Source organism: Heliangelus exortis, chromosome 18, assembly GCF_036169615.1.
Source record: "Heliangelus exortis chromosome 18, bHelExo1.hap1, whole genome shotgun sequence".
In the NCBI taxonomy this organism is placed as follows: domain Eukaryota; kingdom Metazoa; phylum Chordata; class Aves; order Apodiformes; family Trochilidae; genus Heliangelus; species Heliangelus exortis.
The window spans coordinates 14,821,265-14,837,289 of record NC_092439.1 but is presented as its reverse complement, the minus strand read 5'-3'; the positions used below and the strand labels follow the sequence as shown (position 1 = coordinate 14,837,289).

The following is a 16,025-nucleotide window of genomic DNA, read 5'->3' as shown; positions in this document are numbered from 1 at the left end:
TTTTTATAATCATGAAACTCTAAATTTCCAGAAAATTGTGACAGATCTGCCTAGATTTTTTTTTTCTCCAGTGAGCTCTTCAATGATAAAAAGGGGTATACACTCCAAACACAACATTTATATTAAAATATAGAATACTTATGCCTTAAACTCAAAGAGTAGAGCAGATAAAACAAGGGTGAATAAAGTTTTTACCCAAATGATCTCATTTACCACCTGCATGCTGGCAGTGTAATATCAGCCAGCTGGATGGCTTTGTGAGCTGCAATAAACTGTGTATATTTCCTTTTAGCTCACAGGAGTTGTGGTTTTTTGTTCTGTTTTGGGTTTTAAATGAATCTCAGAGACATTTCTGCTCTTTCTCTTAGCTTTCTTTATCCTTAACTACAGGATTCCACTTATTTCTTGCTGCCATACCATTTTTCTGAGTATGCACAATTACTTGCCAGAAAAGCAGCAAATTCTGCTCTTCCCCCAGGTGTCCTGTCTTGCTCAGGTACTGCTTTTTTAAAGGAATTACAGTGAAGAGGCTGAGAACACAGAAATCAAACTGATACTGTCTATCACAGGCAACCATGCCTCATTTTTAAATTTATTTACACCTCCTTGAGTTGGCCACAAACACACAGAATTAAAACAAAACGCTTATTTTAAGTAATGATAGTAAAAATTAGTAACAGCTAGGGTATGACAAAAAACCAAACAGAAAACTGATCAGTATTTTTTGTAAAATACTCACTTTTGAAGCTTGGGCCCTTTTCATTTCTAGAAAAAATAAAGAGCAGCATGAGAACTAATTCCAGGTAAAGCACAATGAAATGTAATGAATTACAGTCAGTTACCTAGAGAGGACTCAGGTGCTGAGATGCTCAGCATTGTGGCACCCAGCCTGCAAAGTATCTGGCTCAACCAAAAACCTGTAGTGCCAAGTTCAGATACTGAATTTGGTAATTAGTGCATGGGGTGCACTGTGGGAATTCAAGAAGATACATTCATAAATCCCAGAACAGATAGAGGTTCTTGTCTCTTTGAAGAACGTTGCAAATGTAGAAGCATAAAGATCCCCCTATTTTTTAGACTTGCCGAGTGAAATATTATCCTACACGGGGGGCTGCCCAATACCTTACAGATGTGTTAAAAATTTGGGTGCATATAAAAGGTAAGATCTATGAATGCCTTACAGGTAGCTACACGACTCTGCAATGGCAGCACACACCCTCTCAACCACTTAGCAAACCTTTGGATCAGTCCCACTAAGGCCCCAAGAGAGAGAGTCAATGGGAAAATAGGGTGGGAACTCAATATAGGAAATTAAAATTTCAATACAGAGACACTGGAAACAAAACTGGGTTTTTTTCATGCTTCTCTCTGTTATTCCTGCTACTTTGAACTGTCACGGGGAAGCATTTCAAGTTTGTGAGAGATGAACATGTCATGAAACAACAGAAAATCTTGTACCACATCAATTGTAAGTTACTTTAGGTACTGTGATTATGCATTTTCTACATTTGGGGCAGTTAAAATAAGAAAATGTACTCTATTTCAAACGTGCCTATCAAGCAGTCCTGAGAGATGAAAACACCACTTCCTGAGTAAAAGCTGAAGGATTCAGAGGCATTTTTGGTGATCCTAAAAATGTAGGGGGAGACACTCCTCTTCCTGTTCTTCAGTCTGTAAGTGTGTGGGTCCAAATGTGCTAGCAAGTACCAGTTGGCTCTCCACACTCCTTAGAAATTAAAACTGGGTGATTTAATGTGCAGAACATGTATAAATGTCCTCAGCACTTGACATACCACTGAGTCGCTGACTGCACTTTATTTCAGGGAATAATTTCTGTGTTTCTTTTCAGTGCTTGAGAATGCTCATGAAGATCTTTAATACATAAAAAAGAGGAGGACAGATCAGGAGAAAACGAGGTAACCCTCCAGTTCAGATTCTGGGAGGTCTCACCCAGCTGGAACCAACACTACAGGTCCCAGAAAGGTCCCTGTTGGGAAGCACACAGTCAGGACTTGCTAGGTTTGTCCCTGCATCACAACATAATGCCCCCATTTTTAGCAGGTCTTCGGATAGGGTATTTAATCCCTGCAAGGAGCTCAGGAAAGAACTACTTCAAAGTTGTACAGCCATGATGTATGTCAAAAGACAAACTGTAGGTCAAACCAGGAGATACTGAAAAAAAAAAAAAATCAGTCACCATTTAAAATATAAACTTTTATTTTAAAGCCTGTTAACAGCCATCTGAGATTTGACCCCTCAACAACAGCCTCAGCTCTACGACCATGTTGTCTCCAGGAGCCTGAGCACAGGATTTGAGCCTCAACCCCCTTCTCACCTACACCACTTGCTACAGCTTGGAATGGACCAGGAGGCTCTCCAGGGGAAGAGCTGACACACAGCCACACCTGGAGCAGACAGACAGACAGAAAAACAGACAGACAGACGGACAGACAGAGCCTCTTGGAGCTGACAGACATCCCTGGGGCAGACAGACAGACAGAGCCTCCTGAAGCTGACAGACATCCCTGGGGCAGACAGACAGACAGCCTCTTGGAGCTGACACACAGACATCCCTGGGGCAGACTGACAGACAGACAACCCTGGGGCAGACAGACAGACAGCTCTGGGGCAGACACACGGACACCCCAGGAGCAGACAGACAGACAGACACTCTTGGACCCAAAAAATAGACAAACACCCCTGGAACTGACAGACACGCTTGGAGCTGACAGACAGACACCTCTGGGGCAGACACACGGACACTCCTGGAGCAGACAGACAGATACCCCTGGAGCTGACAGACACCTTTGGAGCAGGCAGGCAGGCAGGCAGGCAGCCACCCCTGGAGCAGACAGACAGACAACCCTGGGGCAGAAAGACAGACAGGCAGACAGACAGACAGACAGACACCTTTGGAGCAGACAGACAGACAGATAGACACAGACAGAATCCCCGCCCCGCCGCCATGTTGCCGCACGCAGCCCTCCTCTCCCCTCCCCTCCCCTTCCCCCGCTCTCCCGCGTCACGGTGCGGGGCGGTGCCGTTCGCCTCCCCTCGGGAAGCGCGGCGGGGCGGTAGGTGATGGCTGCCCCGGGTGGCTGAGGGAGGGAGGGATGGGAAGGAAGGGAAGGGGCGGGCGGTGCGGCTATGTTCCGGCAGCGCTGCGGCAGGGCGGCTGCTGCCGACATGAGCCGCAGCCGTGGCAGCGGTGAGGCGGCAGCTGAGGGTGAACACCGAGTGTGAGCACTGAGTGTGAGAGCTCGGGGGTGCGCCGGGCCGGGCTTCACCTGAGGGAACCTTATCCTGAGGGAGCCTTCCCCTACCCTGAGGGAGTTGCTCTGAGGGGGCTTTCCCCGGCCCTGAGGGAGTTACCCTGAGGGATCCTTCCCTCTGTCATGGTCTCCGTGGACTCCATGGAAAGGTTTGGGATCTCTAGAGTTAGACCAGCATGGGAGGCAATTCTTGCTGTCAAAGTAGAGCGCCTTACAAAAGGAAAGGGATTAATGCTTACAGAGATGAGAAATGGTTTATTTTCACTCGCTTTCACTCCTGATACCCAGCTTCTGGATTAAAAAACGCTTTCTGGCCTTCCTTTACCAAGTGATGCAGGCTCCTTCTGCGGCAGCAGTTGGAATCTAGTTTCTGCTTTAGGCATGAAGTATAAACATTATCCCTGATTTCCAAGAAGTTACAGTGCCAGTCCCCAAGGCTATATAGATACTTTGGTTGCTTCTTTTGGAAAGCCCAAACCTCTATCAGCTTTTCTGTCTTTTAAGAATACAGATGCAAACCAACAACTCCAAAACCACAACTCCTAATGTGGACTCGGGTTAAACAACATTTTTGACCTGGCTTAGAGAGCAACCTGGACTTCACATCAGTTTGTCAAAAGATGTTTTAAAGCTAAAATTGTCCATAGGACTCAAAACAGAGACAGTCTTCAGTTTTGCTTGCATTTTGCAGTGGTACTGGAAATAAATAAGAATGCCAAGATCATATAGTTCTGCTAAGTGGATTTGAGGAAAATTAAAAAATAATGAAGAAAGGTTCACAGAAGACTTGATGGGGATTCCAGTTTTGTAAAGCTTGCAAAATTCATACTTGTACTTTCCATAAGAGCATTTAAAGTTCGATTTTTTTTCACCTTCAAGTAATAAACGCTGTCTACCTAATTTTCACTAAACTGATTTTGTTAAAGAACAAATCACTAAAATTAGGTTCCAACCAAGAGGTGTTATGGGACTGTCAGTGCAGAAATCAGTTTGCCATAGGCACAGTGCTTCCTATAGATTTAGGAGTGGATGCTGACTCAGCAATAATTGGCAGATGGATATGATCATGTCATGAAAATGTGCACATTTTGATGTCTAATTAGAGTTAAGTGATTTTTTTTTTTAAACGTCTGTTTTTCAGCTGTTAGATGCTGACTTCTCTTCAGGGAAGGGGATGTTGTTGCTAATTGTTTCTGAAAGTGAAATCAGACACCTCCAAATCAATATATACCAGCTTCTGGAAGAATTGATATCCTGTCCAATAGATAAAACTTGTATTGACTATTCAGGCTCTCAGTTGTTCCTCTCTGCAGTAGTTTATAGATCCCACCAAGCCAGATGAAACAGAGGAGATGCTGTCAAGACCAGCTTGCTTTGTCTCATTTTTTTAGGATCTGTAAAACAGAGGGGCTAACAGTGACCTTGAAGTCATAGAAGCATAACACCTTAACCATTAAAAATAAAGAATTTCAAGTGGTATAGCAATTTAGCTTTTACTGCATCCTCTGAATCCAGGAAGTGTTAGAAGGCTTTGATTTTGCAGTCTTAATATAACATCATTAACACCACCAAATCATTTTGTATTTGAAATTTTTGATGCTTTTTGGGGTTGGCTGCATTGTTTTGTTCAAGCTGCCATCATCCTTCCCCCTTTGTTCCATTTTCCTCTCCTGCTTTAAGAGTCCTTAAATCCTTCAGTAAATATCTCTGCTTTTTAAAACCTCTCTGCTCAGCCAGCCACATCCACAAATGCTCAGTTTGTTGGGTTGTTGATCTTATCTCTGCGTTACCACTGCTGGCCTCAGGTAGCTGCTGCTTTCCTTTGCTTCCATCGAGTACTCTTCCGTTTAACCCTTAAGGCTCCTTGTGCCTCCCTATTACTGCCCCAGAACTCCTCTCAGCTGCTCCATCTGCTGCTGTTCCGTGATTCCTCACCTGATGTTTTCTACAGAGGCAGAAGACTCAAACTTTGAGGAGCACTTTTTACCAGTGCCAACAGAACAACAGTAGTGACCTGAAGAAATGAGCTCTCAAGTCTTTAAAGTAAATGGTAGAAATTGTAATTCTTCAGAGTAATACTGGAAGCATGAGAATTTTGTAAGTTTGACAAAACTGCAGAAAATTATGGGAAAGGTAGCCTTTTTTTTCCTCTCCATTATGATCTAGTAATTATGAGAAGCAACCTGGTGTGTATCTAGAGGCACTGGTTTCTGATCAATGCAAGCTCGTCCCAGGTTGATACTTAAGACTTCAAGAATTAGCAGCAGGTTCCTTTTCTTCATTCTGGCATATACTCCTTTTACCCTGGTTCCCCTAATGCTAAATATTTTTTTTCTGTTTTCTCCTTACCCACTTCTGGGAACTAGGCTGGAAAACTAGTGAGGCTCATGCATGGGGAGAGGTTGAAAAACCAGCTCTGGCTGTAGTTGAAATTTTTTTTTTTTAAAGGCCTTCCTCTGACAGAACTAAGGTGTGATAGATAAATAGCACTAAACAAAACTGTTCTGTACTAATTCTCAGTTTTATCTGCAGCTAGGACAAACTAACAAAGTCATTCTTCTAGAACAAAAGGGCCCTTTTTTTTTTTTTTTTTTTTCTTCCCAGTTCTGTGTTATCACTGACTTGGCAAAGAATTGAAAGCAAAGATCTCACCTGTTAGAGTAAAGACACATAACTACAATCTTTTCTGTCTCTTAATTAATTTGTGACTTGCTGGTCTGGTTAGGCAGGAGCAAAAACAAATGGCATATACCATTTACCTATAAAAAAGGTAAGGTGGTAGTATAATTTTTTTGGGGCAGCAGGCATGCTGGGATTCTTTAAAAGGTAAACTGCAAGTATTCAGCCCACTGTCTCTGTGATAGAGCTACCAAAACAAGGGACAAAAAGATGGTTGAGCTTAGAATCTCCTAAAATACTCTGTTTTGCTGCCAGAGCAAAAGCACTATTAAAACATCATTGTCTTAATGAGTCTGATTCTAGAGGGCATGAGATATGACAATTGCTTGGCTTTGCTTAGGCAAGAAAACTGAATTAAGCTGTTATATTCTTCCATTCATGGAGATTCCAACCTTTGTGTTTTCAGGGCAGGAGAAACCTGACATGGGGAAAACCACCATGAGACTTCTCTATACTTCACTTTCTCTTACTATGATTTGCTGCCTTGCTGAAGGTACCCTGTCAAAAACAGATGGAAAGAGAAGTGCTACAAAAAAATTGGAAGAAAAGGTAAGAAGTGACTGAAATGCTCATTTTTGCTTACATGAGTAGTGATGACAATTTCTAAGCACTCCTTGTTTTAATTTTAATACATACTGATCTGCATCATGTAAGAGGAGTGCTCAGAGTTTAGTGATGTGATTTTCTTTACTTTTTGCTTCTGAAGTCTGTTGCTACTGAAAGTCAGTGCTTTGTATAACTGCTTCTAAAAACTCTTCTCTCCAGACACTGCATTCTGACAGAAATGTGCAGGACAGGGGACTGGTAGTTGTGGATCCAAAGGCAAAGGACATAATACTGGAACACAGAAGTTACTGCTCCAAGAAGATGAAGGAAAGAAATTTCTTTGGAGATGTTCTGGGATATATTACTCCTGTAAGTTAGTAAAATGAATAAAATTGGTGCTTTGAATTCATATGCAGCAGATTGTGCTAAAACTGCACTCTTGCATGCCTGCTTTTAAAAATGTTTTGATATTAATAGAAACTTCTGGTCAATACAGTCAAATAACCAGAGTATTATTTGAGAGCTGGCTTGGGACTCAGGTGATCTCATACCCTCTTTCTTCCCTCCATCTCTACAAGTAAATCTACGCCATATTTCTCTTCTCACTGCTAAAACAGATGCTGGTATTTTTTTGTTCAGTGTAAGTCATGTGAAGCTGCAGTAAAAAGCAGAAGAGGAGGGATACAGTGTCCTCACACCAGCAGCTACCAACATGAACCTTCTAAATAAACATAAAAAATTCCATGGTGCTGTCAGACTGATGTGTGTTGCTCTCCAGTCATACTATTATTCAGAACATCCTTTCTTGGATAATAAATGTTCCTTCCTTTTGTTTAGAGGATGATTTTCAGTTGCTTCAGTCTTACACTGCTCAAAAAAGAAGCAGGTGCCCTATAATTTTTCACCTTTCTCAAGTTCTCTTGAACGTAAATGCAGAATTTGTAAATTCAAAATTGTGTTAAAATCTCCATGCAAAGTCCTGCAGCTCAGGTGAATTTACACAGTTTGAAGATTGCTGTTCATGTGGCTATCAGAGTTTCAAAAATACATTTTGATTTAAATAAAAAGTGTCCCAGGAGGTTTCCTCAAACTAACAAATAGGGATCTAACAAATAATTACATTTGTGTTAAAAAATTGTATTGGGTAGAAGTCAACTGTATGTCTTGCTTTTGAGCCTCTGACTTTTTTTTTTGACCTTTTTTTTTTTTTTTTTTTGCAAGTGGAACAGCCATGGCTATGACATTGCTAAAATATTTGGAAACAAATTTACACTGATCTCACCAGTCTGGCTACAGGTGAAAAGGAGAGGGAAGGAAAGGTTCCAGTTCACTGGGCTCCATGATGTTGATAAAGGTATTATTTTCTTTTTCTTTAAATATGCATTGCAAGTAAGACCACTGGGCTTTCTGCAGACCTGATAACTTTGGAAATGTCTGTCTGCATGTGGGTTTTTCTAGATCTGCCTCATGGTGAACTACTTTCATGTACAAATGAGTTTTCTTCAGATTGAACTTCTTTCTCTTCCTGCCTTCATGGAAACATGTGCACATAGTTTATTTGTCCAGAGAACAAATAGAAATATTGTCTCTCCCACCACAGAATCACAGAATTGTCTCAGTTGGAAATGAGAGCTACAATCACCATGTCCAACCATCAACACCTCCCTCTCCCACTAGAGCATGTCCTGAAGTCCCTCATCTACATGGGTTTTAAATATTTCCAGGGATGGTGGCCAGCACGTCCCTGAGCAGCCCATTTCAACACCAAACTACTCTCTCAGTTAAGAAATTCTCCCTCATATCCAATCTAAACCTCCCCTGGTGCAACTTGAGGCCATTTCCTCTCATCCTGTCATTGTTCACTTGAGAGAAGAGCTCAGCACCCAGCTCCCCACCTTCTCCTTTCAGGTGGAGCAGTGAGGTCTCCCCTCAGCCTCTTCTCCCAACTCACCATTCCCAGTTCCCTCAGCCTCTCCCAGGACTTGTTCTCCAGCCCCTTCCCCAGCTCCATTGCCCTTCTCTGGACACCCTCCAGCCCCTCAAGGTCTTCCTTGGAGTGAGGGGCCCAGACCTGAACACAGCAGGAAGAAGAAGATGTCCAAACTCCATGAGTTACAGAGAGGTGTGGCCAGGAATTGAGGGACTACAAAAAGCTTCAAAAGGAGTGGAGGTGTTTGTTTTCCAGGTGACTGCTTTGCATGTCCACAGTGAGCAGGGGCTGGAGCACCTCTGCTGGGAAGATGGGCTGAGAGTTGGGGCTGTTCAGCCTGGAGAAGAGGAGGCTCTGGGGGGCCTTAGAGAACCTTCCAGTCCATGAAGGGGCTACAGGAAAGCTGGGGAGGGGCTTTTCACCAGAGAGAGGAGTGACAGGACATGGGGCAATGGTTTTAAACTGAAAGGGGGTGGATTTAGGTTAGATGTGAGGAAAACATTCTTCATCATGAGAGTGGCAGGATACTGGAATAGGTTGCCTGGAGAAGGTGTTGATGCCCTTCCCTGGAAGTGTTTAAGGTCAGGTTGGATGAGGCTTTGTGACACCTGGTCTGGTGGGAGAGGTCCCTGCCCGTGCAGGGGGTTGGATCTTGATGATCTTTAAGGTCCCTTCCAACCCAACCCGTTCTCTGATTCTCACAGCACTCGAGGTGCAGCCTCCCCAGTGCTGAGCACAGGGGCACCACCACTTCCCTTCTGCTGGCCACACCATTCCTCTTACCAGCCAGGATGCTGGTGGCTTTCTTGGCCACCTGGGCACACTGCTGGCTCATACTGAGCCATCTCTCAACCAGCACCCCAAAATCCCTTTCATCTGGGCAGCTTCCCAGCCATTCTGTGGCCAATGCTTCCATGGAGCTGTTGTGCCCCAAGTGCAGGACCTTGGTGACACTTTGGCGTTTACAAACCTCATAGACTGGAGCTCAGCTCACTGCTCCCTCTGCAGAGCCTTCCTGCTCTCAAGCAGCCCAACACTCCCACCCTATTTGTGCTGTGTGCCTCCATAAAAACATGAAAGAAAACTGTCCCCAGCAGTGAGCCCTGGGGAACACCACTTCTGACCAGCAGCCACCTGGGGTCACTCCATTCACCACAACTCTTTGGGGACAGCCAAACAGTTTTTTACCCAGCAAAGACTACACCTGTCCAAGCCATGGAATGTCCAGTTTCTCCAGGGGAAGGCTTTACAACATCCTCATCCATTAAGTGGGTTATCTTGTCAGGCTTGTGATCCCATGTCAGGGTTTAACACCGTCCTGGTAATTAAACCCAATAACAGCTGCTCTCTCTCTATGAATCCCCCTCCCCTCCCTGATAAAGAAAGGAGAGAGAATAAGGGAGAGAGACTGATGGGTTGGAAACTGAACTGCACAGCTTTAATGAAACAGGAATGAGAAATAGGAAAAATGACTAAATCTATGCAAATCTACAGGAAAATTGATGCCAGGTTCCTCCCCCTCTCCCCCAAGAACTCTCCCATCCCCACTGAGGCTGCAGGGCAGCCCTGGGACAGTCCAGGCTGGAATCCTGGGGTCAGCAGCAGTTGGGAGCTGGAGGCAGGAACACAGAGATTCAGGCTGGGATGGATCAGGAGCAGAGGCAGAGGAAGGGATGGAATCCTCCCAGGATGCTGAAGCAACCAGGGAAGGGGTGAAGAAAGGGAAGCAGGAAAGGCAGGAAGGGCAGGAAGCTGGAAGCTGGCTTGACCCTGGTGATCCCTGCAATTTCTCCTGAGGATGAGGTGTATGGGATGGAATCCTCTGTTTGGTCAGTTCTGGCATCTCTCTTGTCCCTTCCTCCCCAAAGGAGGCTGCAGGTGGGACCTCTTTATTCCTCCTGGAGGGTAAAATGTTCCTCAGAGCTGAGCAGTGTCCTTGGCTCTGCACACCAGGCTCTGGCTGGAACTATAACCATGGAGTGGGATCAGTCCTAGAAGCAGACACTGTCTGAGAAACTTGCTGTGAATTTCAGCAGTGCAGCTGCTTACAAGAGACTGAGCTGAGAGCAAAAGGACAAGGCAGAAAATCCCCTTTATCCTGGCCCAAACCAGGACATCCCAAAAGATGGAAAGGAATATATCATCCATAGATTCCCAGGACACTGGAGCCTTGTAGAGTTTCCCCACCTCCCTACATTTTCCTTTTGTGAAGTTGCCTTCTTTAGTTACAATCCTCCCAGGCAGGGGTAGAAAATAGGATTTCTTTCATATGAAGGCAAAACTATCTGCTGTACTGCACTTGATAAATTTATTACTGCACACCTATAACTGCTTCGTGCCAAAAAAATCCTATCCCTGTATTCATCTGTGTTGAGTATGATCTTAGGAATTTGAGGCAGGAAGATAGATCTAATGAAACTATGCTTATATTGTTTGAAGAATGTTTGAAAACGTGTTGTTATTGTCAACAACATTTGTATTTTAACAGTTGTTCTCTTACTTGAAACCTTTTGATAGGCTGGATGAAAGATGTCAGAAAATCCTCTAAAAACATCAAAATAGGTGAGTTTCTGTTTTATGTTTGCTTGGTTTTTATTGTTCTTTAACTGCTACCAGAGCACAAGGCTTTGTTTGAGACGTATATGGTGAAAAGGGGAGTTTACTTTAGCATGGTTTGATAAAGGAAAAAGTATTAGAAGAAAAATACAAGCAGTTAAGTAACTGAAATATTAATCCTGTTGGTGACCTAATGTTTTGCCTTAACTTAAACTCTGGGTCTCAGGGCCCTCTCTGGAGGGCTGTTCTGTATATAACACTGCAGGTTTACCTGGGGAAGGCTTCAGATTTGTTCAGTGAGTTGCTCATTTAAAAAGAAAGAAAAAAATCCCAATCTGATTCAGTTAGACTTTACTGCATGACAGCAAAAGTCATCCTCTGGCTCTTTTTCCCTTGAAGCAAAGAACTCCAGTTCCCTGCCACAGTGTGTGTCTCTAGGGAAATCACAAAGATTGCTACAGAGATAACAGTGTCTTACACTGCTTAGGTTTGTCTGTAGCAAGGATTCTGAGAAACTGTGAAATGTTTCTTGATTCAGAAAGGAGAATGAACTTTGAAATGCATTGGGAAAATCGAATCCTTAGGCAGACACTTTAAATTACTTCAGCAGCCAGATGATAAATTCTTTGAAATTTTTGTAAACTCTTCTGAAGGATTCTCTTAATCCTTGGTAGTTACAAAGGGCTTAGACCTAGGTCTCTAAGTCTTGTTGGCTTTTCCAGCATTCATGATGGTCAACTGTTCCAAATGCATTTTTTCTGACTCTTGTCTGACAATGTTTTTAATGTTTCTGTGTTGTTAGAAAGAAATGTGTGAGCTCAAGTGCTCATGTTTTCCAAAATAAAAATTTGTCATAGAGTCTTGAGATGAGCAGAAGAGTGAAGCAATGTAGGGCTTGTTCAAAGGAGTAAATGAGAGCTGAAGGCAAACTTTTCTATCTTCTTATTGAGATAAATAACTTACAGAAAGATTGCTGTTTCATGTTGGTGTTATTTTAAGATTATTTGGAGCCCTAAGTGACAGTTCAGTTAAGACAGTTAATCAAGTGAAGGTATCTTTTTTTAAAACTTGCATCAGTGCTGACCTTTAACTAAACACAAAATGGAGAAGAATGTTCTACAGTGTTAATTTATCTGTGCTCCTACAGCTGAGCAGAAGAAAAGAGCAATGATTTTGGGCATGGGCTCTGTTGATAAGTGGCTTGTCTGCTTGTATCTGTTGTGTTCTGTTCCTGCAGAAATATCCCAGTGTAGATCATAAATTCTTAACTTTCACTACTGACTGATGACTTTGCTTGATAGTGCCTCGAGTTTTGTTTGATGGTTGGACTTATCAAGACTTTGAGAGTGTTTTTGGCAGTGAGGATGAGATAGAGGAGCTTTCCAAGAACATGGTTCTGCTGGCCAAGGTAAAAACACTTCTTGTTAATGCTTATACAATAGTGTGAAATGGTAATTGATTCCTTTTGTAATAGATGTATTCTGCAGTGGTTTTATATTCTACAAAATCAAATCCTCCTCAAAACAATAAAGGGGCAAGATTCTTAACAGTATATTCTAGCATGTGTCCAACTCCTTTAAATATAAAGTGTAGAAGTGCAGTTCAGTACAAGTCTAAAGTGAGACTACTTAACTCTGGCCAACATAACCTTGTTAAATTATTGTTGGTAGCTGCACTGGTGACTTTTGCCAGCTATAAATCATGAGTGATAAAACCTTTCCAAGCAGCTGACTGTTACTGAGGCAGTTGTGGATACCTGATAAACACCTCATGGAAGCTGCCTAGTGAGGAGACTGCTTTCTTTTAAATTTCTATTTAAAAAATCATATATTAAGCAGGGGCTAAACTGATTAATGGCATTTTTTTCGACAGGCAGAAGAAGGGTCAGGGGTGCAAGAAGTGCTGGTTTTGGTGTTGTGCAGGAGTACACTCAGGCTCAGTGGGCTGGGGCTAGTGGGCCACTTTTAATACCAAGCATTACTCACGTGATATCTGTTACTGTCCAGGTTCACTCTGCTCTGATAAACCACTTCCCTTAAAGAGGCTGGGGAGAGGATTTCCATTCAGGAATGGTTACTGTTTGCTGAAGTTTTCTGGGCAGCCCCTTAGCTGATGGCCTTAGAGCTATGCTTATGTAGGTCCAGACAAATTGCACCCAAAAGGCACCCAACTGAAGTGGCTGCTTAAATAATATCAGAGTAAGTTTTCTGTCTTACTGCACCATGTGAAGAATGATGTGCTCTAAAGGAACATGGAGGAGGTAAACCAAGTATTGTCTTAAAATTTGTCACTGGCACCTCAGTTTTAGGTCCTCAGTAACATTTGGCCCCTGAAAGAAAAGCTACTCAAGCACAACAGGATCCTCACCCCTGCTAAATATAAATTGTAACAGCTGAGAATAATTGTGGGAGATGTTTAGAATTATGCCTATGCTGAGTTAGCATTAAATTCAGACTTAAGAGCTCATGAGATTTTTTTCCCAATGTACATGTAAATGTGTGTGAAATCATTTGCTTAACAACCATCTCTCATTAATGGCTGCATTTCCCCAGTCTAATATTAGTTTCCCCTGTAAGAGTGGAAGTTATGGATAACTAGCAGAGATTTTCAACTTTTGCATGTTTGTTAAATAATTTGTGCTTCTCTTTGACTTCTTCATGAAATGTTGCATTAAAGATGAAGGTGGCAGAAGAATTCAAAGCAAATTCAATCTGTAACAGTACAAGGAAAACTCCAGTAATTGTGTGCTTTGATACTGTATTATCCTCTCTACTACAAGCATAATGAATAAGCATGGTAGTTAACTGTATATTTCTCTCAATTCCCTTTATTTAGGATGAAAACTTTGATGGCTTTGTAGTTGAAGTTTGGAGTCAGCTGGGAAATCAAAAGCACAAGTGAGTACAGGTCTCTGGGATGTAATTGCTAAAAATCAACTCTTGTAAAGCATCTTTTAAAATTCATATTGATTTGAATTTGTCATTGTTAGTAAATCCACTTCATTCTAGGACAGCTGAAGATTGTTCTACTTATCTTGGAGCAAAGTAGCAGGGTTTGCTCCACTCCAGGGTTACATGATAATCTTCATAGTGGACCTAGCAGAGTACAGGAGCTTTTCACAGCTGAGTTCTTGAAGAGGTTAAACAGAGGTGAAGGGGGCATCTCAACTCCATACTTACTCAGATGTTTGCACTGGCCTTTATTATAACATTTATTAGTTTGGGTTACTAGGGGAAAATTGGAAACATGGGATGCTTTCAGAGCCACTAAATCTGAGTTGATTAGGAAACCTTCCAAACCTTAATACAGAGATCTGTTAGACACACTGAAACTAAAGCCAAGATTCCCAACCTGAAGCAAATCAAGGGAGAAACTAAATTCTAATGCTTGCAAGCACTGTATATTTTAAGCTTTGGAGTAGTTGATCTACCTTTTGGTAGTTCCACTTTGAAGATTCATTAGTCTGCATTTTTTGAAGCTGCTAAAACTAAGGCATTTATCCTTATCCAGCTGTTTCCTGACATATTCTAACAGAATTTCCTTGAGCACAAGCCCCTTCACTGTCCTAACAACTTGGACAGAGTCAAGGAAGGGCAAGTTCCAAACTTGCTGACAGCCCATACACCCTGACCTTGAATGTTTCCAGGGATGGGGATTCTACCACCTCTCTGGGCAACCTCTTCTAGTGTTTCACCTCCCTTGTAAAAAAATTAAATACCTAGTCTAAATCTCCCCTCTTTCCATTTAAACCCATTACCCCTTGTCCTATCACTACAGGCCTTGCAAAAAGGTTTGTTCCCATCTTTCTTACAGGCCCCCTTCAGGTATTGAAAGGCCAAAATAAGCTCTCACCAGAGTCTTTTCCAGGCTGAACAGCCACAGCCTGTCTTCACAGGGAAAGTGTTACATCCCTCTGATCATTTTTGGGGCCCTCTGGATTTGCTCCAGCAGGTCCATGTCTTTCTTGTGTGAGGGACTCCAGAACTGGACACAGCACTCCAGACTCCTGGGGTCTCACAGGAGGGGGGAATCCCCTCCCTCAACCTGCTGCTCATGCTGCTTTGGGTGCAGCCCAGGCTAAGGTTGGCTTTCTGGGCTGCCAGTGCCATGTCCAGCTCATGTCCAGTGTTCCATCTACCTGTATCCCAAGTCCCTCTCCACATGGCTCCTCTCAGTCCCCTCATGCTCCAGGCTCTGTTGGTACTGAGGATTGCCCTGACCCTGCTGGAGCACCTTGCACTTGGCCTTGGTGAAGTTCACATAGGCTCACAACTCAAGCTTCTCCAGGTTCCCATTCCTCCAGTGAGTCATCTGCAAACTTGCTGACATGCACTTGATCCCACTTTGCCATTGATGAAGATATTCAACAGTACTGGGACCAGTAGGGACCCTCAAGGGACACCATTTGTCACCAGACTCCATCTGGACATCAAGCCATTTGCCACTACCCTCTGGATGTGACCATCCAACCAATTCTGTATAGAGTGAGCAGTCCCCCCATCAAATCCTTGTCTCTCTGATTCAGAGGGAAAGGTGTAGGGGCTGTGTCAAAGGCTGTGCAGAAGTCCAGATAGATGGCATCTGTAGCTCTTCCTCTGTCCACTTAGGAGCTCACTCCACATAGAAGGCCACCAGGTTGGTCAGGAAAGACTTGTCCTTGGTGAAGCCATGCTGTCACCTCCCTGTCCTCCATGTGCCACTCTCAGGAACAAAGAATTTTAACTGCAGAATCTTTGTAGCCTTGTCAGGGGCTCCACCACATGCACTGGAAGGAATAAGATGCTCTTGCTTGTAATTAAGTAATTTGCCAGGTTGTTCCTAACAGTTGATCTCTGTCCTGAGCTCTGAACCTGCTGTGCTCTGTCTTAATAGGAAAGCCAACAAGATGATTCAAGCAATTAGTGACTGTCAGCAGGATGCTGGGGGTAGTGGTCACTTTATCTCCTGTGCTTCCTGTGTTGCAGTGAATGGATGCTTTGCCTGTTGGTTCACTTACAGGAATATGTCAGACTGTACTGCTGGGATTTTAAGGCTCACTCCAG

General features: G+C 43.2%; 1 protein-coding gene across 8 annotated transcripts in view; it reads left to right on the top strand.

Moving 5' to 3' along the window:
• The first annotated feature begins 2,969 nt into the window (after positions 1–2,969).
• Positions 2,970–16,025, top strand: part of CHID1 (chitinase domain containing 1) — a 92,523-nt gene continuing 79,467 nt past the window's right edge. For 2 of the 8 annotated variants that reach the window (XM_071761907.1, XM_071761904.1), the window contains exons 1-7: positions 2,970–3,074; positions 6,358–6,500; positions 6,717–6,866; positions 7,719–7,851; positions 10,945–10,989; positions 12,285–12,391; positions 13,819–13,880. In XM_071761907.1, the coding sequence (XP_071618008.1) occupies positions 6,375–6,500; positions 6,717–6,866; positions 7,719–7,851; positions 10,945–10,989; positions 12,285–12,391; positions 13,819–13,880 (623 nt within the window). In that variant the 5' untranslated portion in view covers positions 2,970–3,074; positions 6,358–6,374. Of the gene's footprint in view, positions 3,075–3,148; positions 3,253–5,294; positions 5,316–6,357; positions 6,501–6,716; positions 6,867–7,718; positions 7,852–10,944; positions 10,990–12,284; positions 12,392–13,818; positions 13,881–16,025 lie in introns of those variants that run through there. The other 6 variants (XM_071761909.1, XM_071761908.1, XM_071761911.1 and 3 more) reach the window with 6 other exon arrangements.